At 31.6% G+C, this 23,837-nt stretch overlaps 1 protein-coding gene across 1 annotated transcript; it reads right to left on the bottom strand.

Annotated features, from left to right (window-relative positions):
- Positions 1 to 7,260: 7,260 nt before the first annotated feature.
- LOC127719657 (uncharacterized) lies at positions 7,261 to 23,612 on the bottom strand. Its single transcript, XM_052225883.1, has 8 exons — positions 23,573 to 23,612; positions 22,737 to 22,817; positions 21,527 to 21,669; positions 20,474 to 20,634; positions 16,547 to 16,755; positions 12,051 to 12,095; positions 9,645 to 9,851; positions 7,261 to 7,562 (listed from the first exon to the last, which is right to left on the bottom strand). The coding sequence occupies exons 1-8, from the start codon at positions 23,607 to 23,609 to the stop codon at positions 7,417 to 7,419; spliced, it is 1,029 nt and encodes a 342-aa protein (XP_052081843.1). The 5' UTR covers positions 23,610 to 23,612; the 3' UTR covers positions 7,261 to 7,416.
- Between the last annotated feature and the right edge of the window lie 225 nt (positions 23,613 to 23,837).

The raw sequence follows: 23,837 nt of genomic DNA, 5'->3' as shown, positions 1-23,837 counted from the left end.
GTTTAGTGTGACGTCCATTTTCACTGAACTAGTACACAATTTAATTTAGGGGCCAGCTGAGGCCCACCTCCGGGTTCGGGATTTTCTTGCTGCGTTGAAGACCCATTGTGGCCTTCGGCTGTTGTCTGCTCTTTGGTCGAGTTGTTGTCTCTTTGACATATTCCCCATTTCCATTCTCAATTTTACTTCCTTAGCATATGTATATATATAGATTATATCATGGCATTTTTCATATCAGACCCCTTATCAGCCCTAGGTCATGATATCAGCCCGAGAGCCGACAGGCGATAGTGAAAGTCATATCACACGGCTAAGACAATTTTTCAAATTTAATGAATAAATATATGTACAAATTACCGTTTTATGAAGGGGTACAATTATACCATTATTTTCTATAAGTATATGATAAATATATATATATATATATATTGAACTGACAAAACCGAATTGTTATTTATGTCTTCAAAGATTCATAGAAACCCGGGTTTTACAGTTGTTTATTTCTTGCATATAATAAGGCATTTATAAAAATGCTAAGTGTGAAATGATATGCAACTACCTATGAATTGTACAGGTTAACACCATATTTAGTAATTGTTAGTATGTTAAAATATTCAATATAATAATAAGGACATGTGGCATAATTGCTAATGAGATAATTACCCATCAGAGTTCAAATTATGCGGTTTTAAGCAACATGTCATAGGTCACCGTACAATGAGGAAAGCCCATACCGTATAATCAGCTATAAAATGCACCGGCTTGAAACAATTCAAACGAGAAAACAAACGGTATAATTCATAACAATTCAACTTACGAAAAACATATATGACAAATATGAACCAACTACAACCACTGAATTAGAGGTGTCTGACTTCGGACATGCACATAAAGAAACATGTGTGTGTGTGTTCATGACCTCCTCCTAACAATGGACAGTGGCTTAACATAAAAACATACTGTAAAAAATCAGTTGCAAATGGCTGAACTCAATAGATCGGTACTAAGCACGAACAAACCAACTAAATATAAAATCAATAGACACAAATTACCGATATAAGAGACCTCGTAGTTACTGAAAAAGAGAGAAAAATATCAAAGAAAATTCAAACTCAAGAAAAAGTATAATAACAAAAATAAGGAACTCCGAGGAAAATTCAAAACGGAAAGTCCCTAATCAAATGGCAAAATCAAAAACTAATAAACATTAAACGAATGGATAAACACTGTCATATTTTCCTGACTTGGTACAGGCATTTTCTTATGTAGAAAATGGTGGATTAAACCTGGTTTATAGCTAGCTAAACCTCTCACTTGTAAGGCAGTCGCATAAGCGTGTATGCCGACATAAATGGTTGCAAATGTAGTCTGCCACTAAAAAAAACACAAGGCAACTGTACTTCAGGTCCTCAATTGTAGCATGACGTGTGTGCGCATTTGTATATCCTACAGAGCCAAACAGTCGCCAGACTTAAGCAAGGGATTGAACAGTCGGATCTTATTCGAAATATGAGATAAATTTTCTGATTGTTGTTTTTGTTTCGGAATGCTTTTAGTTTAAAATTTTAATCTGGATCTTTCTAAGGGTCTGGATAAGGAGAAGGGGCACCAATTCTGATGAATGTTTTAATCTTTATGGTATTTCTACAATTCACTTTAAAATATTCATGTATGTGTTTTCAATTGAGTAGCAGTTTTTTATGTTATTACCTGAACTTTACATGATTATCTTTGAACAATTATAATATTATATACAGGACAGTTGTTAGATAAGCGATTAACATCATTTTGATACTTCCTATTGTGATCAAAATAAACTTTATGTACAGAAAGCGTACGATGTTTCGTCATTCTGCTAATCATCTATTATTGTAATGAGTAATTTTTTTAGTTATTGATTTTCACATAATTATTCTTTATACTTAAACACCATTATTATGTAATTTTCTTTGCAAGGTGTGCACTATACTGAGTATAGTCAATTATTTGAGAATTAGGACGAGTTATCAGGTTAAATAAACGTGAAATATATTCATAACAAGTACACTGTTATTTTTTGAAAAAAATAATGCATAGTCACTTTATTGTAATTAAAAATCTATACACATAAAGAACAATTTTTTCATTAATTCCAAGAATGTTTTTTTTGTTTTTATTTCATTCTTCAGTGTAGCTATTCTAACTTCATTCAATTCGATATTCGTAGTTTCAGTTTTCTATTTGTTATCCAGATTTCCAATTGTTGTAAAATTTCTTTGATTCAAAGTGACTATATAAAACAGTGATTTATTTTCATTATATCAACTTTGCAATTATACAGAATAAGTGTAGGGAGTTAAATGACAATGGAATCAGAAATTAGAAACCAAATAAGACAATGACAAATAATAATTAGCTACAATGTAAATACAACTTAATTAATAGCAAGTAATTGTTGATGCTGTTGGTTTTACAGTTATAATATTGTTTAAAATGTTTTTATTTCGGTTAAAATATGTCCTTACATCTTGCCCTTCAGTCAAGAGAGAGAGAGAGAAACAAAACAACAATGTAAGGCTCTGTAAGATGTGTGTCACTAATCTTGAACAAGAAACACTTAAAGATAAGAAGTTTTAACACATTTCATCTTTTCCTTTTGTTGGTACTGGATACGAGGATTGTCTACAAAAGACACAACATGACGTTCGAATAAAAAAAGTTAAACAGACCAAATAGAGTACTAAGTTGAAGAGCATTGAGAACGCAATATGAAAATGTTTAATCAAATTATTTCCTTTTTTTCATAATTTATTTTTTTCTTCATGAATTTACAGGTATCAGCATATATTTATCTTGTGGCACAATAATCAAGCAAGTGAAATATATAAGCATAATAAGCATGCTATGGTTTAACAGTATGAAATCAATGGATTAAGTATAGTAATAACATTTTCATTTATATAATAATAATAGTAATAGTAGTGCAAGAAATATATGTACATGCATATGGTATAACAATATACATATACTTTCAAATACTTATATACACACATATGTTTATGCATTAACCTCATTTAAATTCAATCAGTGACCTTAGCCCAGGGGTTCCAGTACAATTTGTGTTCTTCCACACTTAAATATTTTGAGGAAATATGTTTCTCTAAAATCAAGTTTTCTTTTATGTAATTTTGAAGTCCTTTTATATGAGGTTTTATATCTTGCATCTTAGATCTGTAAATGAAGTACTTTGTCAGTAAAATAACTTTATTTTTGATAAAATTCAATTTATAATTTTCATGGAGGCCAAAAATGACAATATTCAAATTTACTGGAATTTCGATATGAACTATATCGAAAATCCAAGAATTTAGATTGTGCCAAATGTCGGCTACAATATGACAACCCCAAAGTAAATGTTCTATAGTTTCTGGCTCTTATTTGAAAGATGTACACAAATTACAATTAACAAGGTTCATTTTAAAGAGTAGAGCGTTTGCACCCAAGATGTAATGAATAATTCTATATTAAAACCAACATAACCTAGTGTTTTTTGAAACCTTGGTAACACAAAAGTGTATTTTGTCCAATTTTCTACAACTTTATTTAAAATACCTTCCCATTTTTTTTCTGCTGCTATAGGTATAGTACCTTGATTTAAAATAGTATACATGTCCTTTGATCCCTTTTTTTTGACTTGAAGTAAATATTAATATTAAAAGTATAATAGCCTGATGTTTTTTTTCTCTTTCAGTGTTGATTCCAATGGCTTGTAACAACTTTTTTAGTGCTAGTATAAGCCCGTAAAACTGTAGAAACATGGGTTTGAAATTTTACATTATTTCAAAATTTTCATATGTTAATATATTTCCATGTTCATCTAACAGGTCATTTACAGTCCATACCCCATGATGTGCCCAATTTTTATAGTAAACGCGCTGACATTATGCTCGTTATTCCATATAGATGCCGAAATGACTTCTTCAAAATGAAATGGACGTCTGAGTTTTAACATACTTTTCCAGGCATGAAAAACTTCATCCCAAAATTTGTTTTTTGATTTTTTAATGATTCCAAAATAAGCCAACTCTGTAAAATTTATATTTTGTGTGGAGTTAAATAATTGTATTCATTTAAATTTTGACCCCTCTGTAGTTTTCATGACAAAGAAGATCCCGCTTTATCTTGTCAGGCTTATCATCCCAAATGAATGAGTAAATTTTACTATTAAGTTGACGTATCATATTATCATCTGGACCTGGGATGGACAGGAACAGATGATTAAATTTTGATATAATTAGTGACTTTATAATTGTTATTTTACCAAACGGGGTAAGTGACTGTTTTGACCATTTTTGTAATATTTTTTCTATTTCTTGTATTCGAGGAACATAATTTAGGTTTAACCTTATATCTAAATCAACACAGAAAGTGATACCCAATAATTTGAAGGTACTGGAACCCCATTTCAGTCCCCATTACACATATTTTGTCTTGACTATGTCTTTTAATACCTATCCATATAACGTTTGTTTTGTCTAAATTAATTTTCAGTCCTGATATCTCAGCATAGAATTGTAATATACGGAGAGATGCATCCAGTGAGGAAAGCGACCCATCTAAAATAAGTGAAGTGTCGTCTGCATATTGAGACAAGATATACTCTGAATCATCTATCTACCTTTATCTCATCACTATTTCTTACTATAATGCCTAATACAGCACATGGCAAGAAAAGGTAAGGAGACAAAGGATCCACCTGCCTACAGCCTCTCTCCACACGGAAAAAGTCTGACAGACAACAGTTCTGGGTGACGGTGGATGTAATATCATTGTAAAATGTTTTTATCCAGTTTATAATAGAGTCTTCAAAATTAAAATACTTCAGTGTTTCAAAGAGAAAAGCACATGATATGGAGTCAAAGGCCTTCTCAAAATCAATGAGTAATAATATACCAGGGATATCATTTTCTTCTGTAAAGTGTAAAATATCATATAAAAGTCTACAGTTCTCCCCAATAAATCTACCAGGGATAAAGCCTGTTTGATCAGAGTCAATAATTCTGTTTAGAACTGACTTTATCCTCTCAGCTATACAACTAGAAGCCAGTTTGTATGTTGAGTTCAAAAGTGTAATTGGACGCCAATTTTTTTAAGAACTGTTTTGACTTGCCTTCTTTTAGAATACATGTGATAACTCCCTGCCTCTGTGTGACAGACATTTCCCTTATTTGATATGAATAATTTATTGACCTCAAGACAAACTTTCCAATGTCTATCCAAAATAATTAAAAAAATTCTGCAGTAAAACCATCTGACCCAGGACTTTTATTATTTTTCATCCTTTTCAAAGCATGTGTTGATTCAATACAGGAAATGTTACCTTCTAAGGATTCTTTTTCGTTATCGTTTAATTTAGATGTCAAAAATGGTAATTCCCTTGAAAAGTTTACTTTCTTAAGACATTCTTGTCTTTTGTAAAGTTTCTCATAAAGCATTTTTGATTGTTTTAAGATTTCTTTTTGATTTTCTACTACAGTATTTTCATCAATAACTAGTTTTGTAATAGTTTTATTGACAAAGTTGTGTGTGTCTAAATTAGAAAAGAAATTAGTTGGCCTCTCTCCTTCTTCAATCCATTGGGTTCTTGACCTAACATATGAACCTTTAACCTTTAACCTTGTTCTGTCTCAAAATTCAAATTATTTTCTTATAGCATATACCAAATATCTAATCTTCAGTTCAAAATCTGTTCGCAAGAATAAAAGTGGCGGAAAAAAAATAATGATTAAAAACAAATTGAAGGTCTTATCAACATTAGATTCTCAATAATTGACAAGATGCTTCCTGCTGTTTACTCAAAGTTGGTGTTCAACCATAGGTTTCTTCATACTGATTAAAAAATATATGATTTCTATATACTTTTGTCTGAAATAAGGGAGATAATTTGCTTCTTCCGGTTTAGCAGTGACGTTCGAATAAAAAAAAGTTAAAAGACCAAATAAAGTACTAAGTTGAATAGCATTGAGGACGCAATATGAAATGTTTAATCAAATTATTTCCTTATAGCATATACCAAATATCTATTCTTGCAGAACAAAGAATAAAAGTGGCGGAAGAAAAAAAATTAACAATTAAAAACCAATTGAAGGTCTTATCAGCATTAAATTCTCAGTAATTGATAAGATGCTAACTGCTGTTTACTCAAAGTTGGTGATCAACCATAGATTTCTTCATACTGATTAAAAAAATATATGATTTCTATATACTTTTGTCTAAATTAAGGGAGATAATTTGCTTCTTCCGGTTTAGAAAATGCTACTTGTTTCATATAATAGGTTACTTCACACTAATCTGAAAAAAAATAGTTTCAGGTGCTTTCAGATGAAATCAGTAATGAATGGTTATTTCGGGTTAACACAAGGTCACTTCCGGCTTACCTTTTCATTTTCAAGGTAACATTTTTTCCAACCTTACGCATAAGACCCCATGGCTCTATCATGTGAAAATAGAAAGTTATAGCAACATTTCAAAATCTACAATATTGAATTAACCTTTGACTTCGATCTTGATTTCAAGGCCATTGGGAAAGGACTTTATATCAAAAGAACTTAGGTCCCTACTACGTATTGGTAAACAGTTTTATTACCATACGTCTTAATTGTATTACCATACATCTTAATTTGAACTTTCGTGGGTAGGAAACACCTGTTAAATGTCATTGTATCCCATCAAACGAAAAATTTCCTGTTAGGACATGTTGCAACTAACAATTGAGTGAAAATCTTTTGTCGATATATACTACTGATGCTTAGAAGAAGATTGCACAAACAAAAGCAAAAACTAAAACATGACCTTCACCTTTGACCTTGACCGCATTTTCTTTTTGGTGAACCCACGACCTCAAACCAAAAGACCCTATGTGTCTATTACTATGGTTTATAAGTTACTATTATATTTCACTTATGTCGAATACATAAAGGGAAATAACTCGCATATGGAATCTTAAAATTTCTTCTATCAAAATTATTCTCGACAAACAGAGGATATAACGAGAAATTTGGTAAAATAATATTTATTTTTATCTTTTTTTTGTTGTTGCGAAGAAGAAGTGCTAAAAAAACAGTGCTCGTTGAGATAACTCTTATACAGTAAAATGTTTGTTAAAACGGTGTCAGTTTCAAAAGAGTATTATCTGATTGATGTCATATACCAGATTTCAAAATGACATCTTGCAAAACAACAAAATCTCCCAAGAAAAAAATAAGGAGGAAAAACAATTTCCACCTAAACGTCGATAATGAAGGATTAGGTTTTAGAAGCGTTGTTAGAAAAAACGCACTTCAGCGACTAACCGTGGCACGTCAGCATAACATCGCGGTTCGGAGTACAATTGCGGTCCTAAATATACCGGGTATATTAACATATCATAAATATTGATTATTGAGTAACTCTAGATAAATATCCGATGATGTCTAGAAACACAAAGAATGAAATCGCAACAGAAATAATAACTCCACCAAGTACCCCTAAGGCTCTGGATGAATACCTCTCGTCAGGAGCGCTCACTATCGATCTCAAATACTCTGTAATAAAAAGTATTCATTAGTAGATATTTGAAAAAAATGTAAAAATGTACCAGTGAAAAAAATAAAAGTCATAGTATAATTCTACGAATTATTTTTAAGGTAGATAACTGAAACATTAAAATCATTCTGAGTCTTCAGTTTAACACCCCTTACAACATGTATACAGACTATACACGAGACAAGATACAAGGTTCCTTAACGACATAACGCATTTCAACATTTCATTTATTTGCATAGTAATATGCTGGACCTCGGTGCTTTGCTTATGCGCCAATTGGCATTTCATATGCGCCACAAACCAAAATTTCATTTGCGACAAAAATGAAATCTTTCATTTGCGCCAATATTACAGGTAAATACAGGTAAATAGTATTAAAAATAGATTTTTCAAAAATGTCTTTTAATAATAAAGACAGTTTTTGTTTGCATAATTAAACATATTCCTCAGAAATCAGTCATCATAAACCATACAAGTAATGTTAAAACCTTGATAAAACACTTCTACTTTCTGCTGGTGTACGACATGGTTGTGTTCGTTCAAAGTTTTAATAATTGTTTTGTTGTCTATATCATCTGTTTTTCTGGCTTTGCAAGTTGTCCATATCAGCTGTTCTTCTGGCTTTGCAAGTTTTGTTTAGTACACCTAAATGACTTGTCTCCATTTTTCAGAACATACGATAACCTCCAAGTGTGGTCATAAAAAATTACAGACTTATTTCCTCTGTTTGTCTCTGAATTGACAATGTCCATCTTTGACACAGCAAACATGTGAACACTATAATTCTAAACCTTAGTGACTCTCAGTTTTGTATTAGAAATGAGTATGGACTCACTCAATTACCCAGTGGGAATACTGTAGAAACAAATTTTATAAAGCAATAAATATTTTTAAACTTTTCCGTTATATCTTACATGTATTACCTGTAAAATGGCGCAAATGAAGTTTTTATTTTTTGGCGCAAATGAAAGATTGGATTTTTTTAAAATTGGCGAAAATGCAATAACTGATCATTCCCTTCCCTAGAAGCCAGTAAAAGCTTGGCGTAAACGTTCATTGTACAATAAGTGTTGTAAAATTTCAATCTGTCCGTATCGGCAAACTGGAAGTAGCTGCACGACTGGTTTTAAAAATTGCTTACACTGTAAAACTCAACACTTTCACGCTTTAGCCAAATATAAAACCATTCTCTTATATAAAAGCCAAGAAAAGCTTGACGAAAGTTGGACGGGCGGGTGCCGTTGGAGACGCAGGTGACAATGCATTTTTTTCATGTGTCAGTAACTTGATTTGAATTTGCCAAAAGAGGATACTCAAGATCACAGAGCATGCGGTTTTTGTCATTTCTAATGCTGAGAGTCCCATCTTACTTAAGCAACGCACTTAAAAAGAGAAAAGACCAATTACTCCTGAATTAATTTCACACCAGGAATATTCTCAAAACGTGTTTTAATCTTTACTTAAATTTAACACTGTTTCATGTGTGTGAGGTTTGTACAATATAATGGCTCGTTTCTGAACTTTAACCAAATTATTACCTCCTGAAAATAGCCCAACCGTGCAATTTTGACTTTGTTGAGAAATTTTTAGTATCTATGGATAAAAAAGGACACTCTTAACAAATCATTCTGTTTGGAAGTAAACTAAACTATATATTGTTTATCGGATACACATTACTAGTATTTCATTTTTGTAAAAGACGTTCTTTAATGCAAAATTAGCAAAAACATGTTCAATGCAATTCGTATCAAAATGCTTTGAACGGCATCATTTAGAATTGAATATAATTTTGATTTGATGGAGTATTAAAATATTTGAAACTTGTTTGAAGTACAAAAATGTATATATATAAAGACTTTTAGATATTCAAGTTGCTGTAGTATTTGACACTTTTTGGATTTTGGAGAGTGAAACAAATCCTTGGGAAATTGTCCCTACCTCCTTGTATATTTGTCCCTACCTCCTTATATATTTGTCCTTACCTCCTTATATATTTGTCCCTACCTCCTTATATATTTGTCCCTACCTCCTTATATATTTGTACTACATGGATATGGGAATAGCCAATACATTCTTCTTACTTTTTGTAGTCTTTGGTTTAACAGTCAGTTCTTGTTTAAGCTTAGCTACTTTATCTTGGAGAACACTTTCGGCCATTGTAGTATGTTCAACAGCCATCTTGGTTGTGGTTTCCGGTAAAGAACCGCTGTTTTGAGGTAAATAGCAGTAGGTATTTTCATTCAGTTGTACTGGGGATGATTGTACGACAGGACATTCATATGAATCAACTGTAAAATCATTGTTAAACAAATCTCATATTACTGACATGTTATAATAATGTATACATTATAGTTTATACTTCATTCGAATCACTATTTCAGTCTACATATTAAAAGATATTTACCGGAGGAACATATCTGTGTGTCTTTTTGGAAAACATTTTTGTTTAAGTTCATTGTGCCTCCCGTTTTTTTTTATATTTCATGGTGTTTCCCATCGTTTTAGTTCGTGGCTTTTTCCATTGTTTTAGCACGGGAGACACCACAAACTAAAAATACAGGAAACACCACGGACTAAAACAACGGAAGACACCACGAACTAAAACAATGGGAAAACACCCCGAACTAAAACAACGGGAGACCCCACGAACTAAAACAATGGGAAACACTACGCACTTAAACAACGAGAGACACCACGAACTAAAACAACGGGAGACACCACAAACTAAAACAACAGGAGACGCTACGAACCAAAACTACGGGAAACACCACGAACTAAAACAACGGAAGACCCCACGAACTAAAACAATAGGAAACACCACGAACAAAAACAACAGGAGACACCACGAACTAAAACAATGCGATACACCACGAACTTAAAAAACGGGAGACACCACAAATTCAAATAATGGGAGACCACACTTACTCAAACAATGGGAAATACCACAAACTAAGACAACAGGAAACACCACGAACTAAAACAACGGGAGACACCATGAACTAAAATAATGAAAAACACCACGTACTTAAACATTGGGAGACACCACGAACTAAAACAGTGGGACACACCACGAATTAAAACTACGGGAAACACCACGAATCAAAACAACGGGAAACCCCATGAACTAAAATAATGGGAAACACCACGAACTTAAACAACGGGAGATACCACGAACTAAAACAAGGGGAAGCACCAAGAACTAAAACAAAGGCAGACCAAAGGAATTAAAACAAAGGGAGACAGCACGAATTGAAAATACTGGAGACACCATGAACTAAAACAACGGAAAACACTACGAACTTAAACAACGGGAGACACCACGAACTAAAACAATAGGAGACACATCGAACTATTACCACGGGAAACACCACGAACTAAAACAATTGGAAACACCACGAACTAAAACAATGGGAAACACCAGGAACTAAAACAATGGGAGACACCACTTACTCAAACAACGGGAAACACCACGAAATAAAACAACGGGAAACACCACGAACTAAAATAACGGGAGACACCACGAATTAAAACTATGGAAAACATCACGAACTAAAATAACGGGAGACCCCACGAACTAAAACAATGAACAATGGAAAACACTACGAACTTAAACAACGGGAGACACCATGAACTAAAACAACAGGAGACATCACGAATTAAAACTACGGGTAATTCCCGCTCGATATTTGCATTCCTGGCTATTGATTCATCTCCAATGCACTTGAAATTTGGTATTGGCTGCTTCTCCGCTAAGCATGCGGTATCTAATATAAGTTAAAAAAAATGGTCGACTCGGAGTCAAAATAATGTTTCTTGAAGGATGACATGATTAAAATACACCAGGAATGTTTAAAGCTTGATTTTAAAAAAGCCAAAGAGTTGCCAAGACATTGATATAACAGAAACTTAAGGGTGGCCAAAAACGTACGGTAGGTTAATTTTATGACAGGAAATTGGAACGATTTCAATATTTTTCCAATCAATATGTATTAAAATGTAAGTATGTATTCCCCATTTCCATTCTCAATTTTAAATATCATTCCAGTACATATGAACTGACCCCTATGCGTTTGATACCGTCGGATATGTCTAAATTATTATTTACTACCAGTATTGACCATTTAATAGTATAAAATCAAACATCATTTTCGTAGTTGGAAGTTATTTTTTGTTTTTATCTTCGCACTGTCCTAGATTACGGTCTTTCATAAACATCCGGAACCAAACGTGTATAGAAACACGCACTGCATAGGTTTTGATGAGCTATTGTTACGTAACGTCCAGTGGCAAATATATCATACATGTTCAGGACGATGCACTGCATAGGAACCAATTCCAAGTTGTAGATCTCGATCGGTTAGCAACATTTGCTAAAATAGACACCAGTCCATTAGACATATAGAAAACTAACTACATATTAAATGATATCCTTTTCTTGGCCCAGTCTTTGTGTTTTAAAATAATAAGTTTATGAATTATCTACTTACATTTAACAAATATTGCCAAGGTGTCTGCTAGAATATCATTTCTGTCTGAAATGTACGTAAGATGTATCTGAGTCACATGTCAGTGCGTTATTTTTCATCTCTTCTTATTCAAGATTTAAAAAAAAAATATTATGGTTATGCAAGATGATGATGATGAATGGATGCTTAACGTCCAGCGGTGGTTATGCAAGATGTATAATATTTAATTCATAAGGCAAGATCACATTTCATACACCGGCTTCATTATTTGAATTCCACTTTAAAAATTAAGTGGCAGTCAACTCGATTACTCGATTCCACTGTACAAGAGTCAACACAATTTAAAAAATATAAACATAGACATTTTTATGCAAATTGACTAGACATACTCACAGAATAAGGCACTTTAATAATCAAGCAAACTTTTTAAATCCATTATCATAGAATATTAGCTCGTTCAGGGATTTGTCGATAAAACCAGATCAATAATATATGTTGTAATATTTACAGAAAGTGTTCAGTTTGTACATATAATAATAAACCTTTGGTTAAAGACGAATCACCCGATTCCGTCATAATTTTATGCTTTCAATTTATATAAAAGCAACCCAAAAATCAATACTATTTTCCCACATTGTTCTGTACTTGCGGCAAACTGACACATGCTTATAAAAATTGCAAGTTTTATCTATTTGAAAAAAGTAGTTGACCTCGTTGTATACTATGTGATAATTATTGAAATTCAATAAATATCTTACGAGTTATCTACTTTCAATCGTCATTTACATTATGTAACTTTATGACGCACAACTGAACTGATTTTTATAGGTTTTATAAAGAGTAAGAATATTGTGTCTAAACTACCCCGGCAAAAAATGTTTGGACTCAATAGTATCTAATATCCGGTACGGTGACGGACCATCAACAGACAGAGAAAAGATAGAAATTCTGTTTATTTATTTGTTATTTTTATGATATTGAAGACTATACATACACATATAACTATTTTCGATTGTTAGATGTTATATTGTCTACAAGCGTTTTAGATTAATGGAGAAATAAGTGAAAAAGGCACATCATAAGTGTGAATTGAGTGAACCTTGCCTCTAACTCTTTTAATGTTTCGTTAAATTGTGCACATTGTACGGAAAGAAAGGTACCAAAAGAAAGATATTAACATGGAGATTGCAAGACTAGTCACTTTTAGTACCTCACTATTTTTATTTCTGTGCATGAAACGAAAGAAATGGGTCCTGTCAAAAAGAAAGGACCCGGTTTTGTCAATGTTGTTTACTACATAAGGACCCGATTTTGTCTTTGTAAAGGACCCGGTTTTGTTTTGTTTTGAAACCACAAATTTATGAAAAGCAACGTTAACACGGATCTGAATATTTTCCGTCGAAGGACATTCAATGTATGAGACATATACATGTTATTGTAAAACAAACCTGTCGTATTAAAATTTATTTAAACGGGAACTTTTCGAAATAGGGAGTACACATTTTTCGAATGATATACGTATACCTTATTGTAATTATCTTCGAAGTAAGTTTAAATTGAATATAAATACGTTATAGCATGCACTAACTTTAATTCTTTTATAACATTATGGTATAAAAAAGGAAATGTGGTAAGATTGCCAATGAAACAACTATCCATCCAAGTTCAAGTGATGTGGATGTAAGCAATTATAGGCAACAGTACGGGCTTCAACAGTAAGAAAAACCCATACCGTATAGTCGGCTATAAAAAGTCCCGACATGAAAAATACGAAACAATTCAATTGAGAAAACTAGCAGCCTAATTTATAACAAAACAATTTACGAAAAACAAATATGATGGACATAAACCAACGACAACCTCTGAACTACAGGCTCCCGACTTGGGACTGGCATATAAAGAATATAGCGGGGTTAAACATGTTTGTGAGCGTTCAACCCTCCCTTAACCTGGGACAGTGGTGTAACAGCATAACATAGGAACAAACTATAAAAATCAGTTGAAAAAGGCTTAACTCATTCGATTACAGAGCCTGCAAAGTTAATGCGCGATTGACACTCAAAGTTGGCGGATGTCTCTGTTTTCTCGTTTCTTATTCAATTTTATGATGGTATACGATACAGTTATTTTATGAGTCGCGGATCCAGGGAGTGTAGTGGGTGTACGCCCCCCTTTGATGGCCAGAAATAAATATATATTATGTTTTTTCACGATTTATTATATATGATTTTTTAATATAAAATCGTCAAAAAAAAAAGAATAATAAAATAATCATTACTGCATTTTCTTGATGGCCTTAGACTATCACACTAGTTTGTACTTAGTACAATAGTTACAAGGAGGCGTAAAAAGATTCCAAACGTATAATTATTTTGATCCTTTTCGCCGCATGGCAATTCATTTTCTAAGGCGATTCTGCATACATATACATTTGTCTTATTCTCTTGCTTTATAATAAACATTTAGTGTTCAGAATATTTATTTCCAAACGATCATACTGCCCTCTCCCCCTCCCCTAAAGGTAGAGTGGAATATTTATTAAGATAACCATCCTTTTGTCCAAGAAAATTACATATCAAATATGCGTCCTTCAATTTTCAAGGCCGTGCTCTATCCAACTTTGAACACTTAAATTTACATAATTCATACAAACAACTCAAATTGCGTTTCAACCTTCATTTCTTGGTATTTCGCCGTTAAAGTATTCGTTTTTATACAAAGCAAAATTAAAATTATTTTTCTTCCAATAAAGCAGGAATTCAAGTGTTTACGGATTCAAATAAATAATAAGTTATCCTCTGAAAGAAATCGTTTTCCAGAGAGCCACCAAACTCCTGATTATGCATTATTTTCTATGAAAAAAACAAACGGGATTCTGTTTTGTGAAATGTTAGGACGAAACCGGGTCGTACACATTGACAAAACCGGGTCCTTCCATTTTGACATGACCCATTTCGTTCGTTCCATGCAGAGAAATACAAATAGTGAGGTGCTCAAAGTGACTAGTTCTGCAATCACTTTGTTAATATCTTTCTTTTTGTACCTTTCTTAAACGAGATATCAAACAAATTCGAGACAAGGTTCATTCAATTCACCATTTTGATGTGCCTTTTTACTTATTTCTCCATTAATCTATAACGCTTGTAGAAATAAAAAATATTACATCTCACAATCGAAAATAATTATATGTGTATGTTTAGTCTTCAATATCATAAAAATAACAAATAAATAAACAGAAATCCTACCTTTTCCCTGTCTGTTGATGGTCCGTCACCGTAACGGATATTAGATACTATTGAGTCCAAACATTATTTGCCGGGATAGTTCAGTAAATAATTGAATATCACTTGATATCAACTCGTGTTATTTGATTTCAATATACATGATACACGAGCAATTGGCAATTTATAATCATTATTGAAATAAATAACGAAAGTTGATATCAAGCATTATTCAATTGTCACGAGTTGTTTAAATCTTTTTCTCATATGGTCAAAAGAAAATTCTGGTGAAATACTTAGAAGCTTCACTTCAATGTTAGCCCAGTTAGAATTACGGTATTTAAAATATTGTGTCAGGAACCAGACTACTGTTCTTCCGTATTGATGAAACATGTGAGCGTTTTATATATTATTGAAGAAATCACAAATATCTTTTGCCAAGGGTCGGTTGTGACCTTTTAAAGTTATTATTGACCTAACGGATAGCCAAAGAAGATTTTGCGATTTCGTATCGCATTGCAGGATAGGTCAACCAAATTAACGTATTTTTCGCATCACTTCTTCATAACACGGTATACGAGAAATATTCATTCATGTGGGACCACAACCAAAAGAGAATACTGCTTCCATATCGCTGCATAATGTTTGCCGAAGTTTTATAGCTTTAATTTTAGATTTAAAATGTTATCATGTTTTATTTGGTAGATCTGTAAATATAAGATTTGAATACTGCATTTTTTTTTAATTATTCGAAAAAGCAAATGGCCCGTGACTTTATTGGCGAGATGCAAAATCTGAATCGTCACCTTCCTTCATATTTCGAATAAATTTTCCAAAAAAATCCTTACAGGATAGCTTTTTTCGAGAATTGCAGGATAGCTTTTTAGAGGATAATTGCAAGATGATTTTTTAAAGAAGACATTTGCTGGATAGATTTTTTTCGAGAAGAATTGCAGGTTTTAGCTTTTTTAGAGGAAAATTACAGGATAGCTTTTTTCGAGAATTGCAGGACAGCTTTTTTTCGAGAAAAATTGCAGGATAGTTTTTCGGAGTAGAATTGCAGGACAGCTTTTTTCGAGGAGAATTAAAGGATAGCTTTTTTAGAGGAGAATTGCGGGATAGCTTTTTATAGAGGAGAATTGCAGAATAGATTTTTATAGAGGATAATTGCAGGATAGATTTTTTACAGGACAATTGCAAGATATATTTTTCGAGGAGAATTGCAGGATAGTTTGACATTAATAGTTAATTATCAACTATTAGAATAAATAAATACAACTGTCAGGCATACTCTACCATTTGAATATTGACTTCTTGTAGACTGTGGACTGAAGACAATAAACGGTTTCTGAGGTAGGTACAAGTGTTCCCAGTCACAATCCCCGTAGCTATAGATATCTGATACAAACAACCAGCCTTTATCACAACAACATCCTGCATAGTTTGCATTGATGAAGAATCGACGGTAAAATTGAGTCTGTAAATTACCCACATATGCCGTATGCCTGTGTATAAAAAGTATTCAATGATTGAAGTCAGCACATTTTTTAAACAGAAAAAGGCTAATTTGATAATCTATAGTTTAGTATTAAGTAAAATGTTTTTATAAAATATATAAAAACTTATAATCAATATTTATATGATCTTTGTTTATTTAAGGAATGACTGTTATATTTTTTCTGTCTATGAAGAAGTAACATCAAAAATGTGGTGCTCACTGAATAACCCGTGTAGAGGGGTATTTTTAAGTGTGCACCACATTTTTGATGTTATTATGAATAGACAGAAAAAATATTACAGCCATTCCTTATAATTTAATTCTAAATTCCATTTTAAGCCGGAGTAAATCATGAAAAAACGTTGATGACGTCACTGTCACATGACAAAATTATGTCTATGAGCTGAAAGACAAAACACTGTCAGCCAATCAAAAGACGCGTTACATCAGAAATTAAATTATTAGTAATTGAATACGTGCAAATGTAAAAAAAAATCTTGCTCGCAATTGAAAAGTAGATTAATCCTAAATGAAATAAAACGTTATCGATAAATTAGATTTATCTTAGATGAAAATTACACGTTATAGATAAAGTAGATTTATCTTAGATGGAAATAACACGATATAGATAAAGTAGATTTATCTTAGATGGAAATAACACGATATAGATAAAGTAGATTTATCTTAGATGGAAATAACACGATATAGATAAAGTAGATTTATCTTAGATGGAAATAACACGATATAGATAAAGTAGATTTATCATAGATGAAAATAACACGATAAAGATAAGGTAGATCTATCTTAGATGAAAATAATAAAGTAGATTTATCTTAGATGGAAATAACACGATATAGATAAAGTAGATTTATCTTAGATGAAAATAACACGTGATAGATAAAGTAGATTTATCTTAGATGAAAATAACATGTTATAGATAAAAAAGATTTATCTTAGATGAAAATAACACGTGATAGATAAAGTAGATTTATCTTAGATAAAGTAACACGTTATAGATAAAGTAGATTTATCTTAGATGAAAATAACACGTGCTAGATAAAGTAGATTTATCTTAGATGAAAATAACACGATATAGATAAAGTAGATTTATCTTAGATGAAAATAACATGTAATAGATAAAGTAGATTTATCTTAGATGAAAATAACATGTTATAGATAAAGAAGATTTATCTTAGATGAAAAAAACATGTTATAGATAAAGTAGATTTATCTTAGATGAAAAAAAACATGTTATAGATAAAGTAGATTTATCTTAGATGAAAATAACACGATATAGATAAAGTAGATTTATCTTAGATGAAAATAACACATTATAGATAAAGTAGATTTATCTTAGATGAAAAAAACATGTTATAGATAAAGTAGATTTATCTTAGATGGAAATAACACGATATAGATAAAGTAGATTTATCTTAGATGGAAATAACACGATATAGAAAAAGTAGATTTATCTTAGATGGAAATAACACGATATAGATAAAGTAGATTTATCTTAGATGGAAATAACACGATATAGATAAAGTAGATTTATCTTAGATGAAAATAACACGATATAGATAAAGCAGATTTATCTTAGATGAAAATAACACGTTATAGATAAAGTAGATTTATCTTAGATGGAAATAACACGATATAGATAAAGTAGATTTATCTTAGATGAAAATAACACGTGATAGATAAAGTAGATTTATCTTAGATGAAAATAACACGATATAGATAAAGTAGATTTATCTAGATGAAAATAACACGATAAAGATAAGGTAGATTTATCTTAGATGAAAATAATAAAGTAGATTTATCTTAGATGGAAATAACACGATATAGATAAAGTAGATTTATCTTAGATGAAAATAACACGTGAAATATAAAGTATATTTATCTTAGATGAAAATAACATGTTATAGATAAAAAAGATTTATCTTAGATGAAAATAACACGTGATAGATAAAGTAGATTTATCTTAGATAAAGTAACACGTTATAGATAAAGTAGATTAATCTTAGATGAAAATAACACGTGATAAATAAAGTAGATTTATCTTAGATGGAAATAACACGATATAGATAAAGTAGATTTATCTTAGATGAAAATAACATGTAATAGATAAAGTAGATTTATCTTAGATGAAAATAACATGTTATAGATAAAGTAGATTTATCTAAGATGAAAAAAACATGTTATAGATAAAGTAGATTTATCTTAGATGGAAAAAACACGATATAGATAAAGTAGATTTATCTTAGATGGAAATAACACGATAGAGATAAAGCAGATTTATCTTAGATGAAAATAACACGATATAGATAAAGTAGATTTATCTTAGATGAAAATAACACGTTATAGATAAAGTAGATTTATCTTAGATGGAAATAACACGATATAGATAAATTAGATTTATCATAGATGAAAATAACACGTGAAAGATAAAGTAGATTTATCTTAGATGAAAATAACACGATATAGATAAAGTAGATTTATCTAGATGAAAATAACACGATATAGATAAAGTAGATTTATCTAGATGAAAATAACACGATATAGATAAAGTAGATTTATCTTAGATGGAAATAACACGATATAGATAAGGTAGATTTATCTTAGATGAAAATAATAAAGTAGATTTATCTTAGATGGAAATAACACGATATAGATAAAGTAGATTTATCTTAGATGAAAATAATAAAGTAGATTTATCTTAGATGGAAATAACACGATATAGATAAAGTAGATTTATCTTAGATGAAAATAATAAAGTAGATTTATCTTAGATGGAAATAACACGATATAGATAAAGTAGATTTATCTTAGATGAAAATAACACGTTATAGATAAAGTAGATTTATCTTAGATGGAAATAACACGATATAGATTAAGTAGATTTATCTTAGATGAAAATAACACGTGATAGATAAAGTAGATTTATCTTAGATGAAAATAACACGATATAGATAAAGTAGATTTATCTTAGATGAAAATATCACGATATAGATAAAGTAGATTTATCTTAGATGATATAACACGATATAGATAAAGTAGATTTATCTTAGATGACAATAACACGTTATAGTTAAAGTAGATTTATCTTAGATGAAAATAACACGTTATCGATAAAGTAGATTTATATTAGATGAAAATAACACTATATAGATAAAGTAGATTTATCTTAGATGAAATAGCAAGTTATAGATAAAGTAGATTATCTTAGATGGAAATAACACGATATAGATAATGTAGATTTATCTTAGATGAAATAACACGATATAGATAAAGTAGATTTATCTTAGATGAAAATAACACGTTATAGATAAAGTAGATTATCTTAGATGAAAATAACACGTTAAAGATAAAGTAGATTTATCTTAGATGAAAATAACACGATATAAAGTTCGTGGTTTTCTGGATTGACCACTCATCAGGAACGCTTAAACTTATGTATTTGAAATACTTAAAAAAATTGTGAGGAGCTATATGACCAAAAGAATAGCAAAATGATCCAAGCTCAACTATGCATGAGGGAGTTGGGAGCTTAGTTTTCTAAATACTTTCTTAATTTATCAATGGGGAATAAAATAATGTCAAGTACAGAAGTATTTACTACTGAACTGATGATACCATCCAGGACTAACAGTCCCCAGTAGTAATATCGACAAAGTGTTACTAATTGCGCGCTAAATATAATACAATGAACAATAGCACACATTTACCCGCTGATACTGAAATAGTTTGCTGTTGTTGATTGGTCAAGGTCAGTGTAACTGGTATTAAGTAATCTGTTTTTCGCAAACCAGTTTGTCTTACTGCTCCCTACTCCGTTGAACAGGAAAAATGCTCTTTCGGATCCATTCTTGTATACGGAGACTCTCACCTGTAGTCATAACAACTGGTATTATTGAAAGCACAGTTCATGCAACTAGTTATGACGGAAATTACAACATGAAATATGTGGTATGTGGTAGTACAACGCTTTTGTTAACTACTTTGCAATTAAACAAACTAGACATTCAACAGAACATAACATAAAACATCACGCCCCCCCCCCCCCCCTCCCAAAAAATAGAAGAACAAATTAATACAAACAACTGTCCACACTATTAGCAATATGCAAAAATTTGAAGCTAGGGTAAATGAACCCAGTCGGATATCGAGAGTTGTACTCAAGTGCTTAGAATTGGGAAGTCGTTTTTCGATGACAACTTATATCCGTCTAGAATAAAACAGAATTTTTCATTCGCTTTCCCTCATCTCCGTTGAGTCTTAAGTATAAGGATTCCATGATATTTAAAAAAAATATCGTTTTTAAAACTCCTGCATTGGAACATAAGACATAGTATAGAATTGTCCTCTTATTAATGAATTTAAACTTAAAATAGCTTTTTTATAGGAGGGTCTGGAAATGGTGTCCTAAAACATTATGCGTTCTTTAAATTTTTATGGCATTTTTCTTTATCTTTAAATATAACGCTTATTCTGTAAAATTCTAATGAAATGATTTTATTATTTTTTTTCTGTTATTAGATGATTTGTTTATTCTGTACATTAATCACCTCTGTAATCAGTATTGCATTACCTAATTCTTTTATTTTCCAGAGTTATTCTTTATACTTTTGCACCCCATTATTCTCGGTTCTATATTTTGTTTGCTTATTTTTCTCTATGCTGTAAACCCCATCCATCGGGACAATTACCTTTATAGTATATAGATCTACTTTTGAGAAAATGTTGCCACGACGACAGTATACTGACTACATCTATCATACCTGATCTATCTGTAGTGAATCCCAGTAATTTATAATGTCTGATTTGAAATGTTCTTTGATTGGTGTTGTTAGAGATTGTGCTGCACTATTGTCCATATTTAGCGTGCCAGTTCCGACGTAGAGGTCATAAAAACTACCTACACCTGCAGTATAAAACGAAAAGGTCAAAATAAAACCGCTTAAGGATGTACTTAGGTGATCTAAGGTAAAATTAAATAAATCAAGAATTCAAAATTGATTCTTTAAGATGAAAGAGTATTAGTTAAGGATCAAAATAAGCTAAAAATATTGATAGGTCATGGAGCCCCTTTTCGAGATATTTGATTTATGAAATATGGCGGGAAGAGGCTGACTCTGACTTTTACCTTATATTTGCATTGGTATTATTTGGGTCTCAAATCAGAAGAAAGAAAATCAAGAATCTGCTTAAATTTTGTCAAATGACCTTTTATGAGCTATTAATTCTTATGTTAAAAGATAAATAGGTGTTATGGGGCAAAATATTTTACCTTATATTGTATGGAAAAAAACCGAGGAGTCCGAACATTTAACACAAATTCCAAAACCTCACCTAAGTACACCCTTAAATCGTCCAATCTCAACCTTGCTTGGGGAAGTTGCTACCTTACTCTTAGAGCACAATTACACAATTCAATGGGAATTTACTAATGAAGCAAATAATTTAAGCAATGCTAGTATCGAAGCATTAGTTATTGGGCCCCGAAGTGATACCCTCATTAACTGATAGTTAACAAACAGTAGTACCGACCCAGTGGTCATACAAAACAAACAATGTGAATTCCCTCCGTACAACACTAGGTGAATAACCGACATTATGAATGCACGAGACCAGAAAAAAAGGTTATATGTATATTGATTTGAAATATAGGGTGTAACGGGTGCCTGATTTGCATGTAAGTTATACGGTTTTATACAATAATATGTAAAACGTAATGAGAATGGAAAGAGGGAATGTGTCAAAGAGACAACAACCCGACCAAAGAGCAGAAAACAGCTCAATCCCACCAATGGGTCTTCAACCCAGCGAGAAATCCCACACCCGGAGGCGGGCTTCAGCTGGCCCCTAAACAAAAATGTGTACTAGTTCATAGAAAATGACACACTTTCGCCTGAAAGGATACATGTGTTTAAGGCAAGTACTCAAATGTTCCAAACGAAAAAATCTCATGTATTTCAATGTTTACTTTACCTCCAGTTGCCACTTTGAAAACAAGTTTCCAATCTTCTGTGGCCACGGTACAAATCTTCATCATCATCATAAAAATTGGAACTGCAAAATTATAAAACATGCTTTTTAACCGGGTTAACAAGGGTTACATATGGGTTTTGCTAATTGTTGAAGGCCGTACGGTGACCTTTAGTTGTTAACTTATATGTCTTTTGGTGTCTGGTGGAGAATTGTCTCATAACAATCATACCATATCTTCTTATTTTTATATTCTTTATAGTTTGTTTATGGTTATTTAAGTAGAAGTCGTTTCTGTGATAGATTATAATTAAACATGACTTCTTAACCGTTATAGAATATCTAGGTCCACGATGACCACGGGTATATATTTTACTTGTCGTAGCCAGTATACCTTCCCCTTTACCCCCTAATGGGATATCCTACCGTATTTAGTGTAAAATTTAATACTCAGTCATTTTTAAGACTTTAATGATACCTAGATAATTTATATGTACTTACGTTGATGATTTCTTAAATGCCTTATGGTATAGCCATTTACGAATCTTCTATCGTACGAAGCCTTATTACTGACTATTTTAGATCATAATCAAACCAATTTTAAAATGAGAAATACAACAGGTGTCACCAGTAGATCAGCTTATTTTAAAAGTTTCTGTGTAGTGTTTGTTTTGTTGGCAGTTGTTTGTCTGTTTCGTCTTATTTAGGCCTTTGTGTCTTCTATCTTTCTTCAACTTACGATATTATATGACCCCCCACCCCCCTAAACACACACACTGGTATCTTCTTACACAAAATGATATAGAATTATGGTAATGTAATAAGTAAGAGTTTCTTACGTTCTACGGATGCCATCAGCAACACCATTTTCACCATATTAGACCTAAAATAATTATTATACTCTTCATTAAAAAATACAATATGTTGGAAAATATGGACATGGTAGTTGTCGGCTGTTTATGTAGTTCATACGTGTTTTTCGTTTCTCGTTTTTATATAGATTAGACCGTTGGTTTTTCCGTTTGAATGGATTTACACTAGTAATTTTTGGAGCCCTTTATAGCTTGCTGTTCGGTGTGAGCCAATGCTCCGTGTTGAAGGCCG

The sequence above is a fragment of the Mytilus californianus genome, unplaced genomic scaffold (assembly GCF_021869535.1).
Source record: "Mytilus californianus isolate M0D057914Y unplaced genomic scaffold, xbMytCali1.0.p SCAF_11, whole genome shotgun sequence".
Lineage (NCBI taxonomy): Eukaryota > Metazoa > Mollusca > Bivalvia > Mytilida > Mytilidae > Mytilus > Mytilus californianus.
The sequence above is the reverse complement of the archived record's forward strand: the minus strand, read 5'-3'. Positions and strand labels throughout refer to the sequence as shown.

Coding starts and splice junctions, on each gene's coding strand:
- LOC127719657 (XM_052225883.1), bottom strand. CDS start 23,609: ATGGTGAAAATGGTGTTGCTGATGGCATCCGTAGAAC. Junction 22,818..23,572: donor GCTGATGGCATCCGTAGAAC/GTAAGAAACTCT, acceptor ATAATTTTGCAG/TTCCAATTTTTATGATGATG. Junction 9,852..12,050: donor CTTGGCAATATTTGTTAAAT/GTAAGTAGATAA, acceptor ATGATTTTACAG/TTGATTCATATGAATGTCCT.